Below are 24,200 nucleotides of genomic sequence, written 5' to 3'. Positions count from 1 at the left end.
ATCTGGTTGGGGTTTAAGGTAATGCTGGCTTCATACAATGAGTTTGGAAGTTATCCTTCCATTTCTATTTTTTGGAACAGTTTCAGGAAAATAGGTATTAATTCTTTAAATGTTTGGTAGAATTCCCCTGGGAAGCCATCTGGCCCTGGGCTCTTGTTTGTTGGGAGATTTTTGATGACTGTTTCAATCTCCTTACTGGTTATGGGTCTATTCAGGTTTTCTATTTCTTCCTGGTTCAGTTTTGGTAGTTTATATGTCTCCAGGAATGCATCCATTTCTTCCAGATTGTCAAATTTGCTGGCATAGAGTTGCTCATGTAATTGTTTGTATTTCTTTGGTGTTGGTTGTGATCTCTTCTCTTTCATTTGTGATTTTATCTGGGTTCTTTCTCTTTTCTTTTTGATAAGTCTGGCCAGGGGTTTATCAATCTTATTAATTCTTTCAAAGAATCGGCTCCTAGTTTCATTGATTTGTTCTACTGTTATTTGTATTTTGTTGTTGTTGTTATTTGTTTCTATTTCATTGATTTATGCTCTGATCTTTATTATTTCTCTTCTTCTGCTGGGTTTATGTTTTCTTTGTTGTTCTTTCTCCAGCTCCTTTAGGTGCAGGGTTAGGTTGTGTACTTGAGATCTTTCTTGTTTCTTGAAAAAGGCTTGTATTGCTATATACTTTTCTCTCAGGTCTGCCTTTGCTGTGTCCCACAGATTTGGAACAGTTGTGTTTTCATTATCATTTGTTTCCATGAATTTTTTTCAATTCTTCTTTAATTTCCTGGTTGACCCATTCATTCTTTAGTAGGATGCTCTTTAGCCTCCATGTATTTGAGTTCTTTCCAACTTTCCTCTTGTGACTGAGTTCTAGCTTCAGAGCATTTTGGTCTGAAAATACGCAGGAATGATCCCAGTTTTTTGGTACTCTATGAGACCTGATTTGTGACCCAGGATGTGATCTATTCTGGAGAATGTTCCATGTGCACTGGAGAAGAATGTGTATTCTGTTGCTTTGGGATGGAATGTTCTTAATATATCTGTGATGTCCATCTGGTCCAGTGTATAATTTAAGGCTTTTATTTCCTTGTGAATCTTTTGCATGGATGATCTGTCCGTTTCAGTGAGGAGGGTGTTAAAGTCCCTACTATTATTGTATTACTGTTGATGTGTTTCTTTGATTTTGTTATTAATTGGTTTATATAGTTGGCTGCTCCAATGTTAGAGGGATAGATACTTAAAATTGTTAGATCTTCTTGTTGGACAGACCCTTTGAGTATGATATGGTGTCCTTCCTTATCTCTTATTATAGTCTTTGGCTTAAAATCCAATTTATCTGATATAAAGATGGCCACCCCTGCTTTCTTTTGATGTCCATTAGCATGGTAAATTGTTTTCCACCCCCTCACTTTAAGTCTGGAGGTGTCTTTGGGTCCCAAATGCGTTTCTTGTAGACAGCATATTGATAGGTTTTGTTTTTTATCCATGCTGATACTCTGTGTCTTTTGATTGGGGTATTTAGCCCATTTAAATTCAGGGTAACTATTAAAAGATATGAATTTAGTGCCATTGTATTGCCTGTAAGGTGACTATTACTGTATATTGTCTCTGTTCCTTTCTGGTCTACTACTTTTAGGCTCTCTCTTTGCTTAGAAGACCCCTATCAGTATTTCCTGTAGGGCTAGTTTGGTATTTACAAATTCGTTTATTTTTTGTTTGTCCTGGAAACTTTTTATCTCTCCTTCTATTTTCAATGATAGCCTAGCTGGATATAGTATTCTTGGCTGCATGTTTTTCTCATTTAGTGCTCTGAATATATCATGCCAGTTCTTTCTGGCCTGCCAGGTCTCTGTGGATAAGTCTCCGGCCAATCTAATATTTTTACCATTGTACGTTACAGATTTCTTGTACCAGGCTGCTTTCAGGATTTTCTCTTTGTCACTAAGACTTGGAAGTTTTACTATTATATGACGGGGTATGGACCTATTTTTATTGATTTTGAGGGGGATTCTCTGTGCCTCCTGGATTTTGATGCTTCTTCTCTTTGCCATATTAGGGAAATTCTCTACTATAATTTGTTTCAATATACCTTCTGCCCCCATCTCTTTCTTCTTCTTCTGGAATTTCAACTTATGGTATCACTTATCTCTCAAATTCTCCCCTTGTGGTCCAGTAGTTGTTTGTCTTTCTTCTCAGCTTCTTTATTCTCCATCACTTGGTCTTCCATATCACTAATTCTCTCTTCTGCCTCATTTATCCTAGCAGTAAGAGCCTCCATTTTTTATTGCACCTCATTAATAACTTTTTTTTTCAGCTTGTTTAGATTTTAGTTATTTTATTTCTCCATAAAGGGCTTTTATTTCTCCAGATACTTTTTCTTTAATATCTTCCATGCCTTTTTTAAGCCCAGCTAGCACCTTGATAATTGTCATTCTGAACTCTAGTTCTGACATCTTACTAATGTCTGTATTGATTACGTCCCTAGCCTTCAGTACTGCTTCTTGTTGTTTTTTTTTTTTTTTTTTGTGGTGAGTTTTTCTGCCTTGTCATTTTATCCAGATAAGAATATATGAACGAGGGGCACCTGGGTGGCTCAGTAGGTTAAAGCCTCTGCCTTCAGCTCAGGTCATGATCCCAGGGTCCTGGGATCAAGCCCCACATCGGTCTCTCTGCTCAGCAGGGAGCCTGCTTCCTCCTCTCTCTCTCTCTTTCTGCCTGCCTCTCTGCCTACTTGTGATCTCTGTCTGTCAAATAAATAAATAATGGGGCGCCTGGGTGGCTCAGTGGGTTAAGCCGCTGCTTTTGGCTCAGGTCATGATCTCAGGGTCCTGGGATCGAGTCCCGCATCTGGCTCTCTGCTCAGCAGGGAGCCTGCTTCCCTCTCTCTCTTTCTCTCTGCCTGCCTCTCCATCTACTTGTGATTTCTCTCTGTCAAATAAGTAAATAAAATCTTTAAAAATAAGTAAATAAATAAATAAAATCTTAAAAATAAAAAAGAATAGATGAACGAGAGAATAAAATACTGAAAGGGTGGCAAAGACCACAGAAAAATATATTTTTCTAATTTTGAATTTGAATTTTCTAATTCACCAGTCTAATATGTTAGACTGGTGAATAGAACAGAGCCACCCACTTTATTTTGGGTATATTTTGGTCTCTTAGAAGAAACTACCTCCCAAAATTTTAAAGAAAGAAAAAATATATATATACATACACACACACACACAAATAAGGGTAAATATGATGAAGGGATGATGGACTATGACTGTAAAGATGAAAATTTTTTTAAAAATTTTATTTATTTATTTGACAGAGATCACAAGGATGCAGAGAGAGAGGAAGGGAAGCCGACTCCCTGCTGAGCAGAGAGCCTAATGCACGCCCGATCCCAGGACCCTGGGATCATGACCTGAGCAGAAGGCAGAGCCTTTAACCCACTGAGCCACCCAGGTGCCCCATAAAGATGAAAAATTTTTTTAAATTTCTAAAAAAGGAATTGATAAGATAAGTTGGTTGGAAAAAGAAAGTGAAGATAATGTGCTTAGGCTGGAGACTAGAACAAAGTCCTGTGCTAGATTTAGGGTATATTTTGATCTACTAGAAGAAATTGTATCCTAAAATTTTTTAGAAGAAAAAAACCCTATATGTATACAAAAATAAAGTTAGATACAATGAAGGATAAAATATGACTATAATAATGAAGGTTTAAAAAGATTTTTTTAGAGAGGTACTGTTAAGATAAACTAGTTAAAAAAAATTAAAAGAGGAAAGGTTTAAAAAATCAGAATAAGAAAGAAATAAAATTTTAAAAATTTAATTAACCTTGCAAGACTAAAAAATCATGGGGAGAAAACCATGAATTCCATACTTTGCTTTCCCCTCCTCTGGAATTCCACAGCTCTCCTTGATCAGTGAGCTTGGTCTTGGCTGGATGTTCTTGCAGGTCTTCTGGGGGAGGGGCCTGTTGCAGTGATTCTCAGATGTCTTTGCCTGAGGTGGAATTGCACCACCCTTGCCAGGGGCCGGGCTAAGTAATCTGCTCGGGTTCGCTCTTGGGAGCTTTTGTACCCTGAATGCCTTCCATACCGGTTTGGAGGATGGGAATGAAAATGGCATCTTCCCAGTCTCCGGCCTGGAAGAACCGAGAGCTCCGGGCCCCTCTTCTCGGTGCACACTTGGAGAAAAGTGCTCAATCACTCCCATCTCCCTGGTCTCCGGCCATGCTCCGAGCCCAGCCTGCGACCGAGCGTTTCTGTCTCTGATGCACGGCCCTGTTTGGAGTCTCCAAACCCAGCAGATTGTTGCTGCTCTGCTCCTCCAGAGGACAAAGGTGACTCTCCCTGGATCTGTCACATGTGGGGTCCCTGCTCAAAGAGCAGTGATCCAACTGTGCTGTGGATCACAGTTTAAGGTAACCCCAAGCTCAGAGCTCACTCCTCTGCTCCTTCTCTGTAGTCGGCTTCCCCATGCTGATACCTGTGAGCTCTGTGACACTCAGACACCCCTGATCCTTCTGTGAACCCACAGGACCTGAGACCACACTGTCCCTGCGAGGGCTCCACCCTTGCTTAGCCTCTGGAGCAATGTCTCTCAGTGGAGCAGACTTCTAAAAGTTCGGATTTTGTGCTCTGTTGCTCCACCACTTGCCAGGAGACGGTCCCTCCCCCAACAGTCTATCTTCCCATCACTTTGGATTCACTTCTCCGCATGTCCTACCTTTCATAAAGTGGTCAATTTTCTTTTCTAAAATTGCTGCTCTTCTTCTCTTTGATCTCCTGTTGGGTTTGTAGGTGTTTGGAATGGTTTGATAACTATCTAGCTGATTTCCTGCTACCTGATGTCGTCTCAGTCTGCTACTTCTCTGCCATCATGACTCTCCCTCCTGGAAGATGACATTGGGACCAGGTCCTCACATACCAAGTCTCCTTTGAGTCTGGGTGGGACTCTCATTTTATTTATACGTAGTTTCTCTTAGCCACAGCTGAGCTATCTGTGGTGTGGTCCACCCTCTGAACAGTGTATACAGCAAGTGGCTGCTCTGAGAGAGGAGAAGCCATGTTTTATCACCCAACCTTCCAAGTCTGATCTTCCCAGGCTTTTTGTCTCCCCCTTCTCCAATTCACCCTATACATACACTCTCAGATTAATATTCTGTCATTACTGCTTGCATTTTTTAACTCCTGTGCACAGAAATCTTCCAGTGACTCCTTTTTTCCACCTCTGTACAGTGAAAGCCACCCAAATGGCCTGTGATTAGTGAAATCATCCTCCTTTGCTTCACTCATTCCTTTTAGGCATGAGTGGTACTAATGAACATCCCTGAGATGCTGCACACCCCTCATGAAACTGACAGTCTTATGAGTGATACAGACCCCAAAAAACCAATTTCATAAAGTATTCTACGACTATAATTGTGATAAAAGTTATAAATTATGAGGGCATTATGAAAGTAGACAGCTAGAGTGTATTAGTGAAATTAGGAAAGGTTGCCCTAGGGTAGTGATGCTAATGGGAGCTGGCCAGGTTTGGGGCTGAGAGAGGTTGGGATTTGTACAGGGAAAAGAAAAGAGAATATTTCAGGCAGAGGAGTGGAGGACCCCCCCAGCCATTTGTGACTGCAAGGCAATGAGTGGGCCAGTGATGAACGTCGGAGCCAGATTGCTCAGATCCTACAGAGACATTTTAAGGATTTGGACTTTATAAATTAAAGGTGGTGGGAAGTCCATCCTGCACTTACTTGCTGCTCATCAGAAGGTATCTTAGTTTACTATGGAGGCCGTTAGCTACAAAAGGCATGGCTCCTGAATGAGCTCATATAATCACAAGCTGCCTTAATAAGGCATGACATCTAAACCAAGAAAGGCAGCCACAGTATAGCCTCTGCCAGTGAGAACACCCCAGGGACTCCAGAAATTAAGTAGTGTAGTATGTCTACTTGTTTCAAAACAAAGATGTTCGTATTTGTGGTTCTACCCTCCCGTGGTTTACTGACAATCCCAATTGCTGAGTAAACCAAGGAAACCCTTGACACCTTTTTTCAGGTTGAGTGGTCACCCTCTTTCAGCATCTCTGCCTCCTGCTTCTTCTGCACCTTGACCCCTTTATTCTCTCCTTCTATCTGCTGTCCCTTGCCTCTATTCTTGGAGTCTACTATGTCTGTAAGAGGATATTTGACAAGAAAGGCTGATCTCATAGTAATGTCTCTTTCCCACATTTCTTCCATCCAGAGTCTCATGCGGAGTTCACAGTCCTGGGCTGGTCCTGGTTCTGAGAGCCCAGGTCCGTGAGCATCACATTAATGGAGGAATAGCATGGAATGCTATGCTAGAAAAAGTTGCCAAGAGAATGTTGCAAATAATTCTTGACAACTTTTGCAGAGAAAAACTGTAATTAGCTTGAACTTTTTAAACTAAAAAAGGCTCTGATTGTGATTTGGATATAAGCAGACTCTGTGTTAAAAATGAGCACGGGGTGCCTGGGTGGCTCAGTCAGTTAAGCAGCTGCCTTCGGCTTGGGTCATGATCCCAGGGTTCTGAGATCGAGCCCCACATTAGGCTTACCGCTCAGCGGGAAGCCAGCCTCTCCCTCTCCCTTTCCCCTTGCTTATGTTTCCTCTCTCACTGTGCCTCTCTCCGTCAAATAAATAAATAATCTTTTAAAAAATAAGCACAATGGTCATATTTAAAAACTAAAAGATGACCTCTTTTTTTTTTCTTTTTGCTTGGAGGTGAGAGGCTTAGTCTCTTTTTATTCTTCACCATCACAACTAGTCGGCCCCCTACACACCTCCAGAAATTATTGGTGTAATCCTAAAGTTGGGATGAACAAAGGCACACCAGACTTCAAAAAAATGTCATTTCAAGAACTCATTAGCTTGGCTGCTCTGCAGACTATTAATGGAGTTTAGAGAACAAGAACTCAAATTTAAAACATTTTCACGCATATGGTTCCAAAGGGCGCCGCCTTGCCTTCTTGAGAAGACTTCGGCAGGCTCTTGAGATCATGACAATCATTTGTGAGTGCCAAGGTTCTCATTCTTTACTCCCCCGGCCCCCATCCCTAACACCCCATGTTAATTTTTTGATAAAAGTTTCCTAAAACATTTGACGCTAGGAGCACTGCCTCAAAGAAATAGATCAGCACATCAGAAAAGAGGAGGAGTGTCATGGACTTGTGAAGGCAGTGTTATCCAATATTGTGGACTGAAAAGCATCTCTAACCAGGACCCAAGAATTTCAATTTTTGATTTTGCTACTTGATTGTGCAGCCTTAACCTATCGCTTGATTTCTGAGTGTTCTCACCAAGTGACCCCACAGAGTTGGGAAACTGTATTTTACTGACATATTACAAATGGGGAAATAACAATGAGGCGCTTCTAGGTCGGACTCCTTTATTTACAAAGTTTTTTGTTTTTTGATTGGGGATTTTTTGGGGTTTTTTTGGTTGTTTTTTTTTTTGTTGTTGTTGTTGTTGTTTTGTTTTTGCCCCTGAAATGTTATGCAGGCTTTGTCTTTTATTTGAAATGCCTTGACTTGATGTAACTGTGTAAGAGACGGGACTGATTCGTATTTCAAGCCCAAGAAGATAACAGCTCCCAGCTGGAAGGGTGCCTCTGAGATGGATTTCTACACTATGTGAGCTCAAAGGATGCTGTTAGTCACATAGAGCAACTACCGATGTCCCAGAATCCCCTTCGACAGTTTTTTGGAGCTTTTAAAGAACAGTTTTTCGGTAGTGATTTCCCGCAGTACCTAATCATTTCAGGTAGTAGTTTAGACTCATTACGTCTTTGAAGTCACCAACGTGCTATTAAATGGCTCACTGCTCTGGGGCATTAAATGACAGTGAAATGGTGGGCGCTAGTCTGTGTGGCCAGACCGGCAGGAAACGGCTTGAGTACCTCTCCGCAAATCCTTAATTTAAAAAGGAACGGCTTGTTCAGGCTTGGATGCTGAGCCTGCCGCTTATGACTCTTTGGTATGTTCTCACGAGGTCCAGAGACACTTGTTTTCATAAATGCAGACACTGGGGCATGAATCTGGAACACTTGCTTTCAGTATTCACAGATTTACAGAACAGACATATAGTTATGCATCACAAGATTGGATTTTTACAATCTCAGAAGCATACCCACAGTGGCATTGATGTTATTTGGCTACAGATGTTTTGTTTGAGGGCTACAGTTCTTACTTTGCCTCTCTGTGACTGTTTCTAGGGGCCTGTCTGTGGTACTGGGGAGTAGGGGTGCCATGGAATCAGGGAAACGGGGTGTTTGTGCATGTTTGTGTTTTATTTGTTCCATCACCAGTTAAGGTGGGGGATTATGATTCAGTTAGCTTTGTTTTCTGGTCCTCTAGGCAGGTCCGTTTTCTACATAATTGTATTGTATATCACTTTGTGCTTTATATTATGGTAAAAATAACATAACATAATAAAAAGATGTGATCTTTTAATTGGGTAAATGCAATTCGTTGTAGTATAGGCTTTGGGGGGATCATAAAGTTCCCAGTAGCAGGCACCTCATTTCTAGACCCTTTGCTTAGCTAACACCTCCTATGTTGCAGAATATTCTATCTATTAGAAGCAGGGTAATCTCCCATCCAGATGATTCTTGATATGTGGTAGATTGGGGTTCTAATGATTCTTCTATTGTGACAGTCAGATATGTGATCTCATATCTTAATAATCTGAGAATATTCTTTACTAGACTTACCTCTATTAAATTTGACCATATGAATTAAGCAACCAGAGCTAATTAAATGTGTTGATATACATGGCATCAGAGTATAGCCTAATTAATTCTAATTATTAAGCTGCTGAGATTGAAAGAGCACGTATCAATGGCAACTGTGTCCAGAGATTTCACCACTAACCATCCGGAGTAGAATATTCTTAGAGCATGGTTGATATAGTGACTCCTATAGATCTAGATTTGTTCAAGACTTACTGAGGGACAAAGCGCTCAAATTTGAGTTTAGATTTTGTGATGTGTTTAGCATAGCTAAATAAATGTTGGTCAGAAATATATGGCAGAAGGATAGGAAGCTAAAAACTCAGAAGGTGGGGCACGTGGGTGGCTCAGTGGGTTAAGCCTATGCCTTCAGCTCAGGTGATGATCTCAGGGTCCTAGGATTGAGCCCTGCATTGGGCTCTCTGCTCAGCAGGGAGCCTGCTTCTCCCTCCCCCTCTGGCTGCCTCTCGGCCTACTTGTGATCTCTCTGTCAAATAAATAAATAAAATCTTTTTAGAAAAAAATTGGAATGACAGTCAGAGAGACTGACCTGGGTATAAATTTTAGCTTTTAAAAATCTCTTAGCCTCACTTTTCTCATCTGTAAAATAGGAACAATAACACCTCCTGTTCTAAGGATTAAATAGGACTGTAAACATTATAGTAGGTCTCAGTAAATGAATGAATGGTCTTTGCAAGCCAGCAGAGTCTAAGGAGACACAGGATGGTTGTGTAGCAAATAGACTCTCTGGAGAGACTTGTGAATCCAGTCCTGGTTCTGTGGCTACCAGCAATGTGATCGCATGGAAGTTTCCTAACCTTTCAAGCTGGATTAGGGTCCTCTTGCTGCTGTAATGAATTATCACGAATCTGTGGCTTAAAACAATACAAATATATTACCTTACAGTTCTGGAGGTCCACAAGTCCAAAAAGGGTCTGGCTGTGCTAAAATCAGGGTGTTGGCAGGGTTGCTTTCCTTCTGGAAGTCCTAGAGGAGAATTCATTTCCTCGCCTTTCCCAGCTTCCAGGAGGCCACCTGTGTCCCTCGGTTTGTGGGCCTTACCCCCATCTTCAGTGTGTCTCTTTCCTTTATAAGGACTCATAATTACATTGGACCCACCCACATAATCCAGGATAATCTCCTCATCACAAAATCCTTAATTTATTCACATCTGCAAAGTACCTTTTGCTATATAAGGTGACATATTCACAAATGCTGGAGACTAGGACCTGAACCTTCTTGGGAGGTCATTATTCTGTCTACCTTTTCAGACTTGGTTTTCTTCTGTATAAAACAGGGTAGTGTCATATGACCTATCTTAGAATAAGGGTAAGAAATTCAGAGCCTACCCACACAAGGTAAACACTGAATGCATGTTAACTAATAATTGTTATTATTCTCTGCAAATGAATCTCAAAGTCCCTTCCTGTTACATAACCCAGGCATTCATGCTTCTGCCTCCACAAAATGATCCAGAGGGCCTGCGAGATTCAAGGCTGAGAAAGAAGGCGCCTTCCCACCCGCTATTCTTCCCCACTAAAATTCTTGGCAGCCACCAACGTAGAGCCATGGTTCTCTCAAGAAACAGAGATTTCTTCCAGTCATTCCTTCGTTTCAGACAAATTCTCTTCAAAGGAAGGACATAACGAAGAGGCTTCTAATTCATAGAAACAGATCCAGAGGCAAGAAATAAGGGCTGCCTCTGTTTCTTCTCTTTCCATTCTCTACTCCTGTCAGGCCAGTCAGCCCTGGTCTCAGGGAAAGGACCACAGTGTGCAGAATGCCATTGTTTTCTGCTGGGGATCTTGCAGCCATAACTTCTGGCAGCTCATACACTCTGCCTGCTTCTTTTTCCATGTGGCCTATTTAATTTTGGCATGTGCATATATTAACCCCATAGACTTGGCTGTGACTCTACTGGATAGGAATCATCAGAGTCCCTACAATGTCAATGCCATTTTCTGGATTGTTTTATATCGTATCAGCCTGAGATATTTTCTTCTGAGAGAATTTGAGTAGAGAAAGGAAAAAAATACCATGATATTAAGTAATTTAGTATTTAACTATGGGTTAGCCTCCATTCCACTTTTTACCGACAGAGTACGCTAGAGTGAAAAGTTGTTAAATGTAGGTTCCCTTATTCCTCACTGGAAGTGAGAACAAAATAACTTCTTTTTCCATCTAGGATTCTTGAGATTTGCCCTTGGAAATATTTGTTCTGGCACAGATATATTTTGAGAGACATACAGAAGAATTAGTAAGGAGGAAGGGGGCTTAAAAATAGTTTAGTAGACACTCTCTTTCATCTTTTCATATCCTTCATGGACTGTGTTTGGAACCCTGTGTTCTTTTCATGCTTTGTATTGGTTCTGAATCTGTAAAAAGGTAGTGGTGGTCCTATTGACATCTTCCTGCCTATCTTAGCCCCCTCTCCCCATTTGCCCTCTTGTCATCTTTATCTCAAAGGACAGTTGGGGTGCCTGGGTGGCTCAGTCTGTTAAGTGTCTGGCTCTTGTTTTTGGCAAAGGTCATGGTCTCAGGGTCATGAGATTGAGCCCCACATTAAGCCCCACTTCAGGGTCCACACTGGGCATGGAACCTGCTTAAAAGTCTCTCTCTCTCTCCCTCACCCTTTACCCCTCCCCATGTTCTCTTGCCTCTCTCTAAAAAAAAAAAAAAAAAGGAAGAAGAAGAAGAAGAAGAATTTATACCAAATTAATTATACCAAGGTGAGCTTTCTGATTCTCCCAGGGAAATTTGCATTCCTTTTTAAAGATTTTATTTATTTATTTGACAGAGAGAGATCACAGTAGACATAGAGGCAGGCAGAGACAGAAAGAGGGAAGCAGGCTCCCTGCTGAGCAGAGAGCCCGATGCGGGACTCGATCCCAGGACCCTGAGATTATGACCTGAGCCGAAGGCAGTGGCTTAATTCACTGAGCCACCCAGGCGCCCAGAAATTTGCATTTTAAAGGCATAAACTTAATTTTCCTGGCTTTATTGAGGCATGATTGACAAATAAAACTATAATATATGTACAATGTACAACATGATTTGATATATCTGTACATTTTGAAATAATTCCCGCAAGCAAGTTACTTAACACACTCCTCACCTCAAGTAGTTACCTTCTTTTGTTTTTAATGAGAAAGCTAAAGATGTACTCCCTTAGCAAAGTTCAAGTTTAAAATTCATTATTATTATCTACAATCATCATGCTGTACATTAGATCCACAGAACTTACTCACCATATAATCTTCTGTTTTCTTTTCCTGCTATCCTTGCTTGATCTTTCTTTCTCAAGCTTAAGAACTGTCTATTCTTTTGATTTGAGTCAGAGTCCCTCATACACGTAGAAAGGAAGTGAAGAAAGGAGAAGAGTTAAGGAAAGGAAAAGAAAGAGCAAGAAGAAGAGTCTGGAGACAGGAAGAGAGAATAAAATGAAAAGAGGAGAGGTGGGAGAACTTGAAGTAGGGGGTGCAGAGGACCTGTGAGCTTAATGACCTGTAGGTTTCTTTCCTTAATGAAATCATGCCAGCGCTCAACCGCTTGCCACCATCCCACCCAGCTCCCCTTGGCATCCACTCACGCACATCTTCAGGGATGTTTCAGCCTCATTCATTGTGTGTATGTGTGGGACTGTCCCACCACCACCATCCTCAGAGGAAAACGAGACGGTCCCTTGAGTCTTAACTTCACACAATGCCATTTTGGTCTTAAGAAGCCCGGTGGGCTCTGTAGTCAGATATGTCTTGTTTGAAACTCTAAACTGGTCACTTAGGTGATTACTTAATTTCTCAGAAGTTCAGTGTCCACATTGGTAAAGTGGGAACACCAATATCAACATACAGTGTTCTTCTAAGAACACAATGAGAAAATTCCTGCATAATGCTTGGTCCAGGGCAAGCTTTTTTTGTAACATGGTAATTGTTTTAAATAGTGTTGTGGTGGTTATTCTTTTAATCTTATTATTACTATTTCTACCCAGAAAGAGTCTGATTTTTTTGTCCTACTGCAGAAAACAATTTTCTTACCTGACTCTGCCTTTTCAATGTCCCCACACGTAACATACCTTAACCCTAAAAAAAAAAAAAAAAAAAAAAAAAGAACATTTTAAAGCATACAAGCCTCCCTGGTCTGTATCTTGATTGCTCAATGTCATGTCCTACACTTAATCTCACTTTGTTTTTCCCAGTTCTTCTTCTAGAAGTCACACTTCCACAAGTCTAGATAACAACTGGCCCATGCATCAGTAACTGCCCCCATTTTTTCCCCTTAATGTACTGGAATCAGACAAGGGGGGTACCTATCTCTTTCTACTACTAGTCTTATGATCTTTCAAAACATAGATGCATTAGAATCCTTTCAAGCTGCAGGAGTCACACCATAATGTCCTAAAGCATTTGAGATTGATCAGATGTGAGTTTCTGCCTGACACATGAATGTTAAGTGTGCAGACAGAGGCACACTGGTTTCTACCATGTGAGGAGCCCATCACAGCCTTCTCCTCAACATCCTTCCTGTTTGCCTGGCCTCAAAAGGCCCCCACAAGCCTTCTTGTACTTTCTCTCTCGCAGTTTCTTTGCAGATACCCCATTGTGATTGGCTGCTCCCTTTCACCAACAGGTGGTTCTCCCTATAAAACAAATCTACCTTTGATCCCCACAAATTCCCAGTCTTCTTCTAAACTAGCCCACATAAGCAATTATACTTCCTTTATTTGTATATCCATGTATGTAAATAAATATTTACATATGTGGGGTGAGGGTCCTTACCTTTTATCAAATCATTAGAAGGATCTATAGTTTAAATGATGGCCTGGACAACATTGCACTGCTTAGTGAGCTAATATATCCTGTCATTTTGAAGCCTTATTATTGAGAAGATAAATTTAACTCAGTCACTTGAACAGAATTTGGAATTACAATCTTAACATTTTTCAAAATGTTTTATTCTTATAAATGTCTATATATATATACAGTATAATCTCACTATTCTACGGGGGGTTCAAAAATGTAGTTACAAAGTGAGGGTTGTCCCATTGCAAGATTAATGAAAAATAATCAGTCTTCTACTTATGGAGGGAGAGAACTTTTCACTTAATTTGTTTTCAAGTATTAGACGTGTAAGAAAAAGAAACAGACCTCTGTTTATGAGCCGTGATATCTTACACTGAACTGAGAAAGTCCCAAATGATCAGAAAGCAGTCATTTCCTAGCACCTATCCCCCAGAAGCTAAGAATTAAGCAATCCCAGTAGGAGAGGAAAGAAACGTCTCTCTCTCTGGTACTGGGGACAGCCATAGTTTCACCATGACCAAGTGGCCTATACTCTTAACATTATTCCTCTTGGGAAATATAGATATACAAACACACACACACGTGCGCACACACACACAATACCATTGTCTCAAAGGCACATGATATTGAATAAAAGGTGATGTTCTGAAAAATCTTGAAAAATCTTTTCATCATCTTCCTTCCAAAAGTTTCCTTTTTACCCACACCAAGTTGCTCCCATCCATGCTCCTGCAATCTTTAAGCCATTACGGCTAATAAGGGGGTGATGGCAGGTGCTAATGAGCCGAAGTCCCAGCCTCTTACCAAGCCAAAAAAAAAAGCAAACAAAACCAAACAAAAGCAAATGTCCTTAAACACCAGGTACAGTCTTACCCCAGAACAGCAGGTTCCTTCCTGACTTGACGGTACTGCTCAGAGTCATTCTTCCTGGAATAATAATGGTCTTCTCAACTTTCTTTTTTTTTTTTTTTTAAGATTTTATTTCTTTATTTGACAGAGAGAGAGAGAGAGAGATCACAAGTAGAGACAGGCGGCGGAAGCGGGTAGGGAAGCAGGCTCCCCACTGAGCAGAGAGCCCGATGCAAGGCCCCATCCCCGGACCCTGAGATCATGACCTGAGCGAAAGGCAGAGGCTTAACCCACTGAGCCACCCAGGTGCCCCAGTTTTCTCAACTTTTTAATGGCATTTTTTATTTCTTAAATTTTGCCTCCTTAGGTGCCCATATCATTGTATGTAAATGTTTCTGTATATTTACATCCCCCAAAGAATTAATTGTTTTCTTCCTGGGCTCAAGGTACATTTTTAAAGTGGGTCTTACAAATAAGAGAATGCAACATAAGAATTCTACCCTAAAGTTCCGCCAATAGGTTCCGAGGTCAAAGTCAACTACTGTTCTATTTCTAACTCTGGAGCGCGTCAGGAGTACCTGTGGTGCTCTGAAAAACACAAGTTCTGGGGCACCTGGGTGGCTCAGCTGGTTAAGTGTCTGCCTTCAGCTCAGGTCTCTTGATCCCAGTCCTGGGATCAAGCCCCATGTTGGGCTCCCTGCCCCGCAGGGAAATTGCTTCTCCCTCTCTGCCACTCCCCCTGCTTGTGTTCTCTCATTCTCTCTCTCTTTCAAATAAATAAAATCTTTAAAACAAAACAAAACACAAGTGCTCCATTCCAACCCCAGGTTCAGTAGATCCAGATACCTGCATTTTCACAAAGCCTCCAGGCTAGCGTGATGGGCAGTCACAGCCGAGTACTACTACTATGGTGGGTTCTTTGCAGGGGAGATCAAATCCCAAATAACACATCCAGCCGGTCATTATACTAAAATAGTGACCTCATACCTCTCCCCACCCCCACCATCATAGGACCCAAGTTCCAAGAGCAGAAGATGACATTCAAAGTAAAAGAAATCCGAAACCCATTATAGCCATTTATTTTAGTCACGGCATTTTCCTACTTACAGGGGCTCATCTTGATAAAGGACTGGGAAGTAAAAAGCAAGTGCAATTATACTTTGCCTTGGGAAAGAGCTCTGAATACTTTTTTATTATATTGCCAAAGATGAGGATGAGAATGTAAATCTGACAAAGTCCTATCGGAGGCTTCTTTCATTAGCAGAAATGGAAACAGGCATTTATATGCCACCAATAAATCAATTAAAGGAGGAAAGGAGCTTGAAATGGCCTTGACTGCAGTTATTAACTTGGGGGATCACAGGGCCTGGTGATTGCTGAACCCAGCACCCTCGTGTCATCCCCCTGGAGCAGAGCTGAGGGAAATAAAGCCTGGAAACAGGCTCCTCATACTAAGCGCCAAGTCTGCAGGTTTTAAGTGTTTGCCTAAGTGGAGCAGAGGCAAAGCAGAGCCAGACTTTCTAAAAACATTGTCGGCTTGTGTGGATTTAAAACGTTGAGAGTGTGAACCAGTGTGTGCATGGGTGTGTTTCTACGTGGCTGGGTTTACAGCAATCTGGACGCGGGCAATCATTTTCATCTCCGTGATTAGTTCCAGTATAACACTGGTTTAGAGGAGGAGGATTCCGTTAGGGAGTAGCACACGAAGAAATCTCTCCTGCATTTTGAGAGACCTGTGGACCCATCTTCTCCATTTCCTTTTGGCCTGTCAATCATCCAGTTCTATCAACTTCTTTTCACTTACTAGTTTCAGGAAATCTTAATTTGTATTGAACAGTAGCTGCTGGAGTAAGGCTACTGGCGATTAGAATTCATAGCAGCCTAGGAATTTAAAAAAATAAAATAAAAAGCCAAAAAAAAAAAAAAAAGGATTAAGTATCTTCCTCTGCTAGAAAATGAGTTTCACGGGAACATTTTTTACCTGCTTGGGTGTCAAGTTTTTCAGGTATCCCTGGGGAATAATAATAATATCTCCCCCAAATTCTTCACAAGGTTATAGGGGAGAAGCATTTTATAATCTTCAGAAAGTTATACAAATGTGAGACCCCATCCATTTAAGATCTTACGTTTAAAACTTCTTATGTCATGTGGGGTAGAAATGTGTGTTTAGTATGGGTGATGCTGGATTAAAGAACTGTCATGAAGGAAGTAACTCAAGAATGTGATATTTCAATGTGAACTTATTCTCACTATGCCAAAATACAATTCACATTTCTTCTAACACTCTGTGCCCTGTATTTTGATTTTTTCTCTATTTCTTGCTAGTTCCCTCCCTGTTCTACTCTGTTATTTCACCCGTCCCCCATAAAAAGTGGCAGAGAACACGAGCCCTCCCCGTCCCGTTTTGTGGCCCCCTTTTGATGATGGTGTTGGGAAGAAAGTGACTGGATGAACTCACTTTCTGTGAAGCCATTACTGTAACAGATGGCTTTCTCCAGTGTGTGAAGTGATATGGGAGAGCAAAGGCGGATTTGCCTCCGCCTCCATTCTTTCACGGGGACCGCAAATCCCCAAGTCCCACTGCAAATGCCCTGAATGTCAAATCAATCTTTACCATAACACATATATTCTTGTTCCTGAATTACAGAGGTTTCCAGACAACTGGACTCTTCCCTTCATCATGGGCTCGCATCCTCACCCTCCTTCCTACCTGATCTGTCCAGCGCTCAGTATGCTGAAGTTGTCTTCCCAAAACCTAAACCTGTACACATCAGGTTCCTACTTAACCATGGGTGGCCTCTGGTCTGGAAAACCTTACACAGTCTAGACCTTCTAGATCTGATGCCTGTTCTGGCATCACTATTCACACTTGGACTCAGCAATACTGAACTATTCCCTATTCCCATATATTCTTGTTAAAGCTCCATGTTTTTTCCATGATTCCCTCTAACTGCACTCATTTCTATCTAGAAAATCCTTGTTTATCCTTTAAAACTCTGTTCCAGAGTCACCCTTTGATGCCTCCTTCAGATTTCCCAGAAGTAAACTACTATATTTAGTAATACATAATTTTATTATTGTACATATTATACCAAATACATTTATCATCTGGAATAATTTGTTTCTCCTCCTAACTGTGAACTTCTTAAAAGCAAGGATCATGTCATATTCATCCTTGAATCTTGAGCAACTAGCAGAGTATCTGACAAGTTATAGCTACCTTATAATATTTCTTAAATAAATGAAATGGATAGATTCTCATAAGTGAAAACAAAGCACACCCTGTATAATTCATGGGACTGAACCCTAGTAAAGGAAATGACTTAATGGGGCTCATCACTTATTCATCACCTGTTAGTTCCTTTTGCTATTTTGACATTTATGCAATCTGGTAAATTCTAAGGTTGCCAGCATCTTGTCTACATGAAGGAGTAACAGAAACACCAAATTAGGCCTGTTGGTGAGCCACACACCTTGTGACATTACTACTGTCACAGATGGGTTCTTTCCCCCTGCATCTCCTCCAGATGACTTTGGGCAGCTGCTGTAATACTGAAATTCATGAAGAGCAGAGCTTCGTGACAATTTCAGAAGCAAAATTGCTCTCTGCAAAAAACCTCCCACCTTCCTCTACTGAAAGTTTTGCTCTTCAATCTTGCTAAGAAGACAGTCAAGCATTATGTGTCTCAAGTCCCACTGATCAGAGTTAAATTGGAAACTAAGGAGCCCACCGTGGTGTTCCTTGGCTGTTCAATTCATGGACTGACTCTGTCCATCGGTCCCTCTGTTGAATCCATGTAAGCAGTAAACTAGCATGCCTTCCCTTTTTCCTATTATGACTGTGACCAATGGGTAATAAATATGTTTTCTCAATTTTATCTAATAGTGCAGCTTCCCAGGAAACCTTAGGGGTAAAATGAGAAATGTGTTATTTTCCTTTTATATTTATAATTATGTTCCACGTGTTCTATTATTTCACACTACTGGGTTTTTCCTTCTTGTCCTTATAAGGTACACATTTTACTCAGAAGTGAGAATTAATTCCTGTTATATAACTCATTATGGTTCTTTTATGAGTTAATTCATCACAAAATGATGATGAATAGACCAAATGGTGACATCAGGGTAGTTTGCATCTATTTTAACTTCTGTCTTGTAAGACAAGATTTTGCTTTAAAATGTATGGTCCTAGATGATAATAGATATAAATTAGACTCCCTTGTTTCAAGTAACTAATTTCTGAAACTGGTGTAATCTCAAATGAGCTCTTCTGTGAGTCAGTTTTGGGAAATATCATTAAAAGTCCTTTTCCTGGGGAACAAACTTAGCTCTTACTGGGCTTTCCTCTTCATTGTCCCTCTTCTTTCCTCTATTTTTTTCATTCCTTTTTTTTTTTTTCAATACATACTAACTAGTCATATCATTTACTGATTGGATTTTACTGGCTCTGTGAAGAATTTAAAACGTTTGAAGTCATCATCCTCACAAATCTTCCAGAAAGACACACAAAAAGTTAACTAGAAAAGAGGTGTCACAAACGGTACCACTTGAGGGGTGCAGAGAGTAAGCCTGGGTTTGGGGGCCAGTCTTTCCTTCCCTGACATTTTCAGTCAGAGCTTTCGAGCCGGCCATCCATTGTGATTTATTTTTAACAGTTCTTTTCATCTCATTCCAACATACAGACAGATGCAAGAACATATCACTGGTGTCTATCCCCTATCTCTATGGCTTCAACACAACTTCTAAGCTCTTGAAATAAGAATTGGAAGCTGTATCCCGACTATTTTGTGAATGTCAGATTATGATCAACTCACTTCCTCTGGAGTAAAGGGGATGGGGTTCTGTGAATCAGGAAGGGTGTGTTTTTCTCCAGATCTCTATATATCAACTATACCTGCATACTTAAAATCATAAAAAAGAAAGTACTTAACTGTGTTCAGCACTGAATTGTTATCAAACCGAAGACAGTTCATTAATAACCCTACTCTTTCCAGTTATTGTTTAGGCCAGACCCTTATGTACATCACCAGCCATCATAAACCAATCGTAAACCATCATAAACCATCATAAACCACTCTTCCCTAAACTCTGTAAACCAAGGCTATTCCATGCCCTTCTTTCCCTTCCTGGCAGTAGGCATATAATTCTTCACTCATAGAAACCACTGGTGGGGCTCTTTGACTGGAATAATTGGCATCACATTGGGTTTCACAACCAATATTTTCTTTTACCCTTCTCTGAATTATTTTGTACACAACTCCATTATCTTTTGAGCTGTCTTCTACAACCTAGTTCTGTTAAATTTACTCCTAGGTAGTCCGTGTCTCTCACACTCACTTATCTTTCAACTTCTATCTTTGTGATTTCTTTGCTTCTATGATTTTGTATCTCCATGACAAGAATGTCAACACTTTAGGGGTAAGAACTGTGACTTGATCTTTGTTGTATACCTAGAACTTGATTTGGTTCCTGGAGTATAGAAGGCACTCAGTAAAGATTTGCTAAGTGAATTGTCAGCATTGAGAGAAAGGGATAGTGAGCTCTGGAGACCCAGAGGAAAGAGAGTGAACCCAGCCGATCATAGAGTTAGGGAGGATTTCAGAGGAAGATCCACCTAAGCTAACAGCTGAAGGGTTATTGCAAGTTAGCCAGACATAGGGAGAGGGGAATCTGGACCCAAAAATAGCATAGAGAGAGAACCATATTTGAGAAAGAACAGAGTCCATTGGAAGACCCGCAAAAAAGATCAGCCTTCTGTTTACCATGCCTGAGAATCAGAACACAGTAGTATATATGTTTATGTATATGCATGAATGAGAGAGGAAACTTGGGTTTTTCCAAAGTTTAATTAGCTTTATTAAAAAAATCAACTCCATCAACCTATAAAGCCCTTAGTATTTAGCCCAAAGTCCTCTATTGGGCTAAACAGCATTTCCATTAACTTTCTCATTATCTTCTTTCTCCTCATGTCAAGTTTTTTTTTGAAAAATTTTTTTATTCTGTTTTATCTGTTGGCATTTTCATAGTACTTCTTAAGTGATTACTACAGACAGTAATATGGTTAAGTAGAGAGATGTGAACCTAACCACCTTGCCTGAAATGATCATGCCTAGAAAAACTGTTGCAGGTTCCAAACACTCAATTTAGAGATCAATATTTAGAAAATATCCTGCATCCAAACTAGGGTTTGGGGTGCACTGAGACAACCTGCAGCAGAATATGGTGTGAAAGCAAGCCGGTCTTGGTGTCCAAATGTTTTCATCATTCCCTTTAGTAAGTCTCATGAGATTCTCAATCTCATCATTGTTGAATGGAATCTGTAATATCTGCTCTATGTTCTTCATAGGTATTCCCCAGATTGAAAGAGAAACTATATGTGAAATGAACCACCTAACAGATGGTGGATGGTTATATTCAGTTTGGCACAAGGTCACCTGCTATTGTAGTTATTTTTATGTTAGAAAATAAAAATTTTATACTCCCTCTAACAATTACAGCAGCATTATGTATGGAAAAATATGTATGGTGATTTAAATTAGTGAAAGTAAAGCTACACTTTGTAAATACACAGTTTTGAATAGTTTGTCTCTGTGGCACAACTACAGCAAGTATGTTTACATAGAAGTAGCTGTTTGCCTCATTAGCATGAGGGTAATAACACTGTAACCATTTTGTCTCCTAGAATGATTGAAGATAGTGGGAAAAGAGGAAATACCATGGCAGAAAGAAGACAGCTGTTTGCAGAGATGAGTAAGTATAGAACTTTAAAGGAATACCCTGTAGTTTCCATTGAATACTCAGGGAAAGACTGCAAATAACCACTTAATCCTTATGACATTTGTACCTTTCCTTAAAATCCTAAATTCCTTGTATGAAATGTACATTTGAGCAGTTGGGCTTCCTGTTAGGTAAGAGTGAAATTAGCAAACCCTTAAAATTTGTTACTAGACTGTATATTTTCTATGAAAGAAAAAGTTTCACAGAGCCAAATGTATATGTATACATGGACACTTGATAAACAAGATTTAGTATTGGCACAAATATAGTCCACTGAATTTTAAAATCTGTGTTCATACCCCCTATAATATCGCTGTGTCTGGCATACTGTAGGCACTAGATATAGTTTGTAAAATGAACTATTGAATTTTTTAACTGCAAAATGACATCATATGTCCCTATGGGAAAGAAGAATCATTTGAACTTTATGGAGAGGAGAAGAATCTGTCCCACAAACCAGTTCCTAAAAAGTGAAAAGGAAAATAAAGTTTAAAAGAGTTTGGAGATGGGATGCCTGTGTGGCTCAGTCACTTCAGCTTCAGAATCTTGGTTTCAGCTCAGGTCATGATCTTAGGCTCCTAGGACTGAGCCCTGAGTCAGGCTGCACACTGGATGGGGAGTCTGCTTGAAATTCTCTTTCCTTTTCCCTCTGCCTCCTCCCACTACTCACACACATGCTCTCTCTTTAAAATAAATAAGTAAATCTTAAGAAAGAAAAAGAAAAGCAGAAAGAGAGCACCTGGATGGCTCAGTGGGTTAGGCCGCTACCTTCGGCTCAGGTCATGATCTCAGGGTCCTGGGATTGAGTCCCACATCGGGCTCTCAGCTCAGCAGGGGACCTGCTTCCCTTCCTCTCTGTCTGCCTACCTCTCTGCCTACTTGTGATATCTCTCTCTCTCTCTCTCTCTCTCTCTCTCTCAAATAAATAAATAAATAAATAACTCTTAAAAAAAAAAAAGGCAGAAAGAGCTTGGAGGTAACATGCTGCATGAGGGAAACCAAACTATATTTACTTACTTGAGTGGAGAATCCATTAAATTAAGGTTATTGATTTATGTAAATGTCTGGTTGCCATGTAAGTAATTGGTTGGTAATGTCTCCATTACAGACCATTGGCTTTGTTTGTTTGTTTGTTTGTTTGTTGTTTTTTTAGAGAGAAATAGAACATTCACAAGCAGGGGTGATGGGGCAGAGAGAGAGGGAGAAACCTAAGCAGGATTCATGCTCAGCATACAGTCCAACTTGGGGCTCAATCTCAGAGACCAACTTAGGGCTCAGTCTCACAATCCTGAGGTCATGACCTGAGCTGAAATCAAGAGTCTGACATTTAACCAATTGAGCCACCCAGGTGCCCCCACAGACCATTGTTTTTTATTCATAAAGAAGAACTTGTCATGGTTGGGGGCACACCTCTCAAATTCAATGTTGTAAAGAAAAAAGTACAATTCTTTTATTGTCTTTTTATCTCTCCTTCCCTGCATAAGACATAAGGATGAACAGAAGTGAGTTGTAAGCCTTTCTCTCTGAGAAAGCAGTAGACAAAATTGGGTTTCTACTGAAGACTAGAACTGATTTGGCAAGAATGAGGGTCAGGAGCAGATAAAGGAAAGTCCCAGATAATAACATTCATATTTTTCTTTATCATTTCCCAATAATCTGGAGGCACCAAGACAATGTTAGAACTAACAAAAAGGAAAGAAAATTAAAATTGATGTGAGGAATCTCAATCATGCTCCTTGCTTTTTCCACTTTCAGAGACATGTCTAAAGTACCTGAGAGAGTTACGGCCATGACCTTCCAATTTCCTCAGCTATGTCTGGCCCTGTATCTTCACTTCCAGCATGGCTAGCCCCCTGGAATTGTCCCTTTGTTGATAAAAATCTAACCGAGGAAGGAACTTAATTACCTCTGCTCATCTTCACAAAATGCAAGAGAGCACAGATGTCCTCCCAAGTCATAGAAGCTTAGACTGAAAGTCAGGCACCCCATACATCATGGGCCAGTGTTTTGTCAGAAAAAGAAAAATTAATGAATATTTAACATAACAAAGCACTGAAGTCTTGGGGGGAAATCTCTGAATTTATCATTGTTACATTAAAGATGTGTCAGCCAACAAACACACTGTAAGAATGATTTTTTTTAAAGTGCTTATTTCATGATTTTATAAATACCCAAATTTAAGTACTGTCCCAGTTCCTTCTACACCTGTTGTAGTCCTTGGCACAGACAAATACGTATGTCACAAATGTCTTCTGAGTTAAAGTTGTCCAAATCAAAGGATGAGTGATGTAAGTGTTAGAGCCACAGAACCAGAAAACCTCTAAATTTTTCAAATGAGAGAGATGTAAGAAAATTTTGCATTTATTTCCCAAATTGTAATTTTATCTTTTCATAGACACTTCTTTGGGGTGTCATGCACTTTATTGAAATGTTTTATGAGTTATTCTGTGTCTTTCTCCCTTGCATATGCTAAGTAATAGACCCAGATGTTGGCCCCAAACGGGGAATACACATCTGACCTTAACAAGGCTTTCGTGAGCATCCTGTTTAGACACAAAGTAGGACATATCCATAGTATGTAGGATTCTGATGGTTAAGACAACTGGCTGATTTCAGAGGAAGAATTGATGGTGATAGGTAGGCTGTCATACAAAAGAGAGAGATGATCTCCTTGAGAATGTGTTAAATAGTTGAAAAATATATGGATTATTCCAGCAGCTCAATCTGCAGGACACCAAAAAAAAAAAAAAAAAAAAAAAAAAAGACAAGGAAACTATTATCAGGGAAGACTGACATCAGGCCTTGGAAAGTTAAGTTCCCCCAGGTATCTGTGAAGGACCTAAAAAGGGAGGAAATTGTAAATCCAGTCAGCTGAGTATTTTCTAGAAATAATTTTTTTAAAGATTTTATTTATTTATTTGACAGAGGGAGAAAGAGTACAAATAGGCAGAGAGGCAGGCGGTGGGGGGCAAGGGGGTGCGAGTGGTGCCGGGAGCAGGCTCCCCACTGAGCAGGGAGCCCGATGCGGGACTCAGGATCCTGGGATCGTGACC

The 24,200-nt window shown here is 40.3% G+C and overlaps 1 protein-coding gene across 24 annotated transcripts in view; it reads left to right on the top strand.

The window, feature by feature from the left end:
* Positions 1-24,200, top strand: part of DTNA (dystrobrevin alpha) — a 355,996-nt gene that overhangs the window by 210,878 nt on the left and 120,918 nt on the right. For all 24 annotated transcript variants that reach the window (XR_014302908.1, XM_082699565.1, XM_082699546.1 and 21 more), the window contains one exon: positions 21,053-21,120. Coding sequence is in view for 23 of the 24 variants with exons in the window: in XM_082699565.1 (XP_082555691.1) it covers positions 21,054-21,120 (67 nt within the window). In the remaining variant the exon portion in view is untranslated. The remainder of the gene's footprint in view (positions 1-21,052; positions 21,121-24,200) is intronic.

The sequence above is a fragment of the Mustela nivalis genome (genome assembly GCF_964662115.1).
Source record: "Mustela nivalis genome assembly, chromosome: 14".
In the NCBI taxonomy this organism is placed as follows: domain Eukaryota; kingdom Metazoa; phylum Chordata; class Mammalia; order Carnivora; family Mustelidae; genus Mustela; species Mustela nivalis.
Note: the sequence above shows the minus strand (reverse complement) of the source record. Positions and strands in the feature narration are given on the sequence as shown.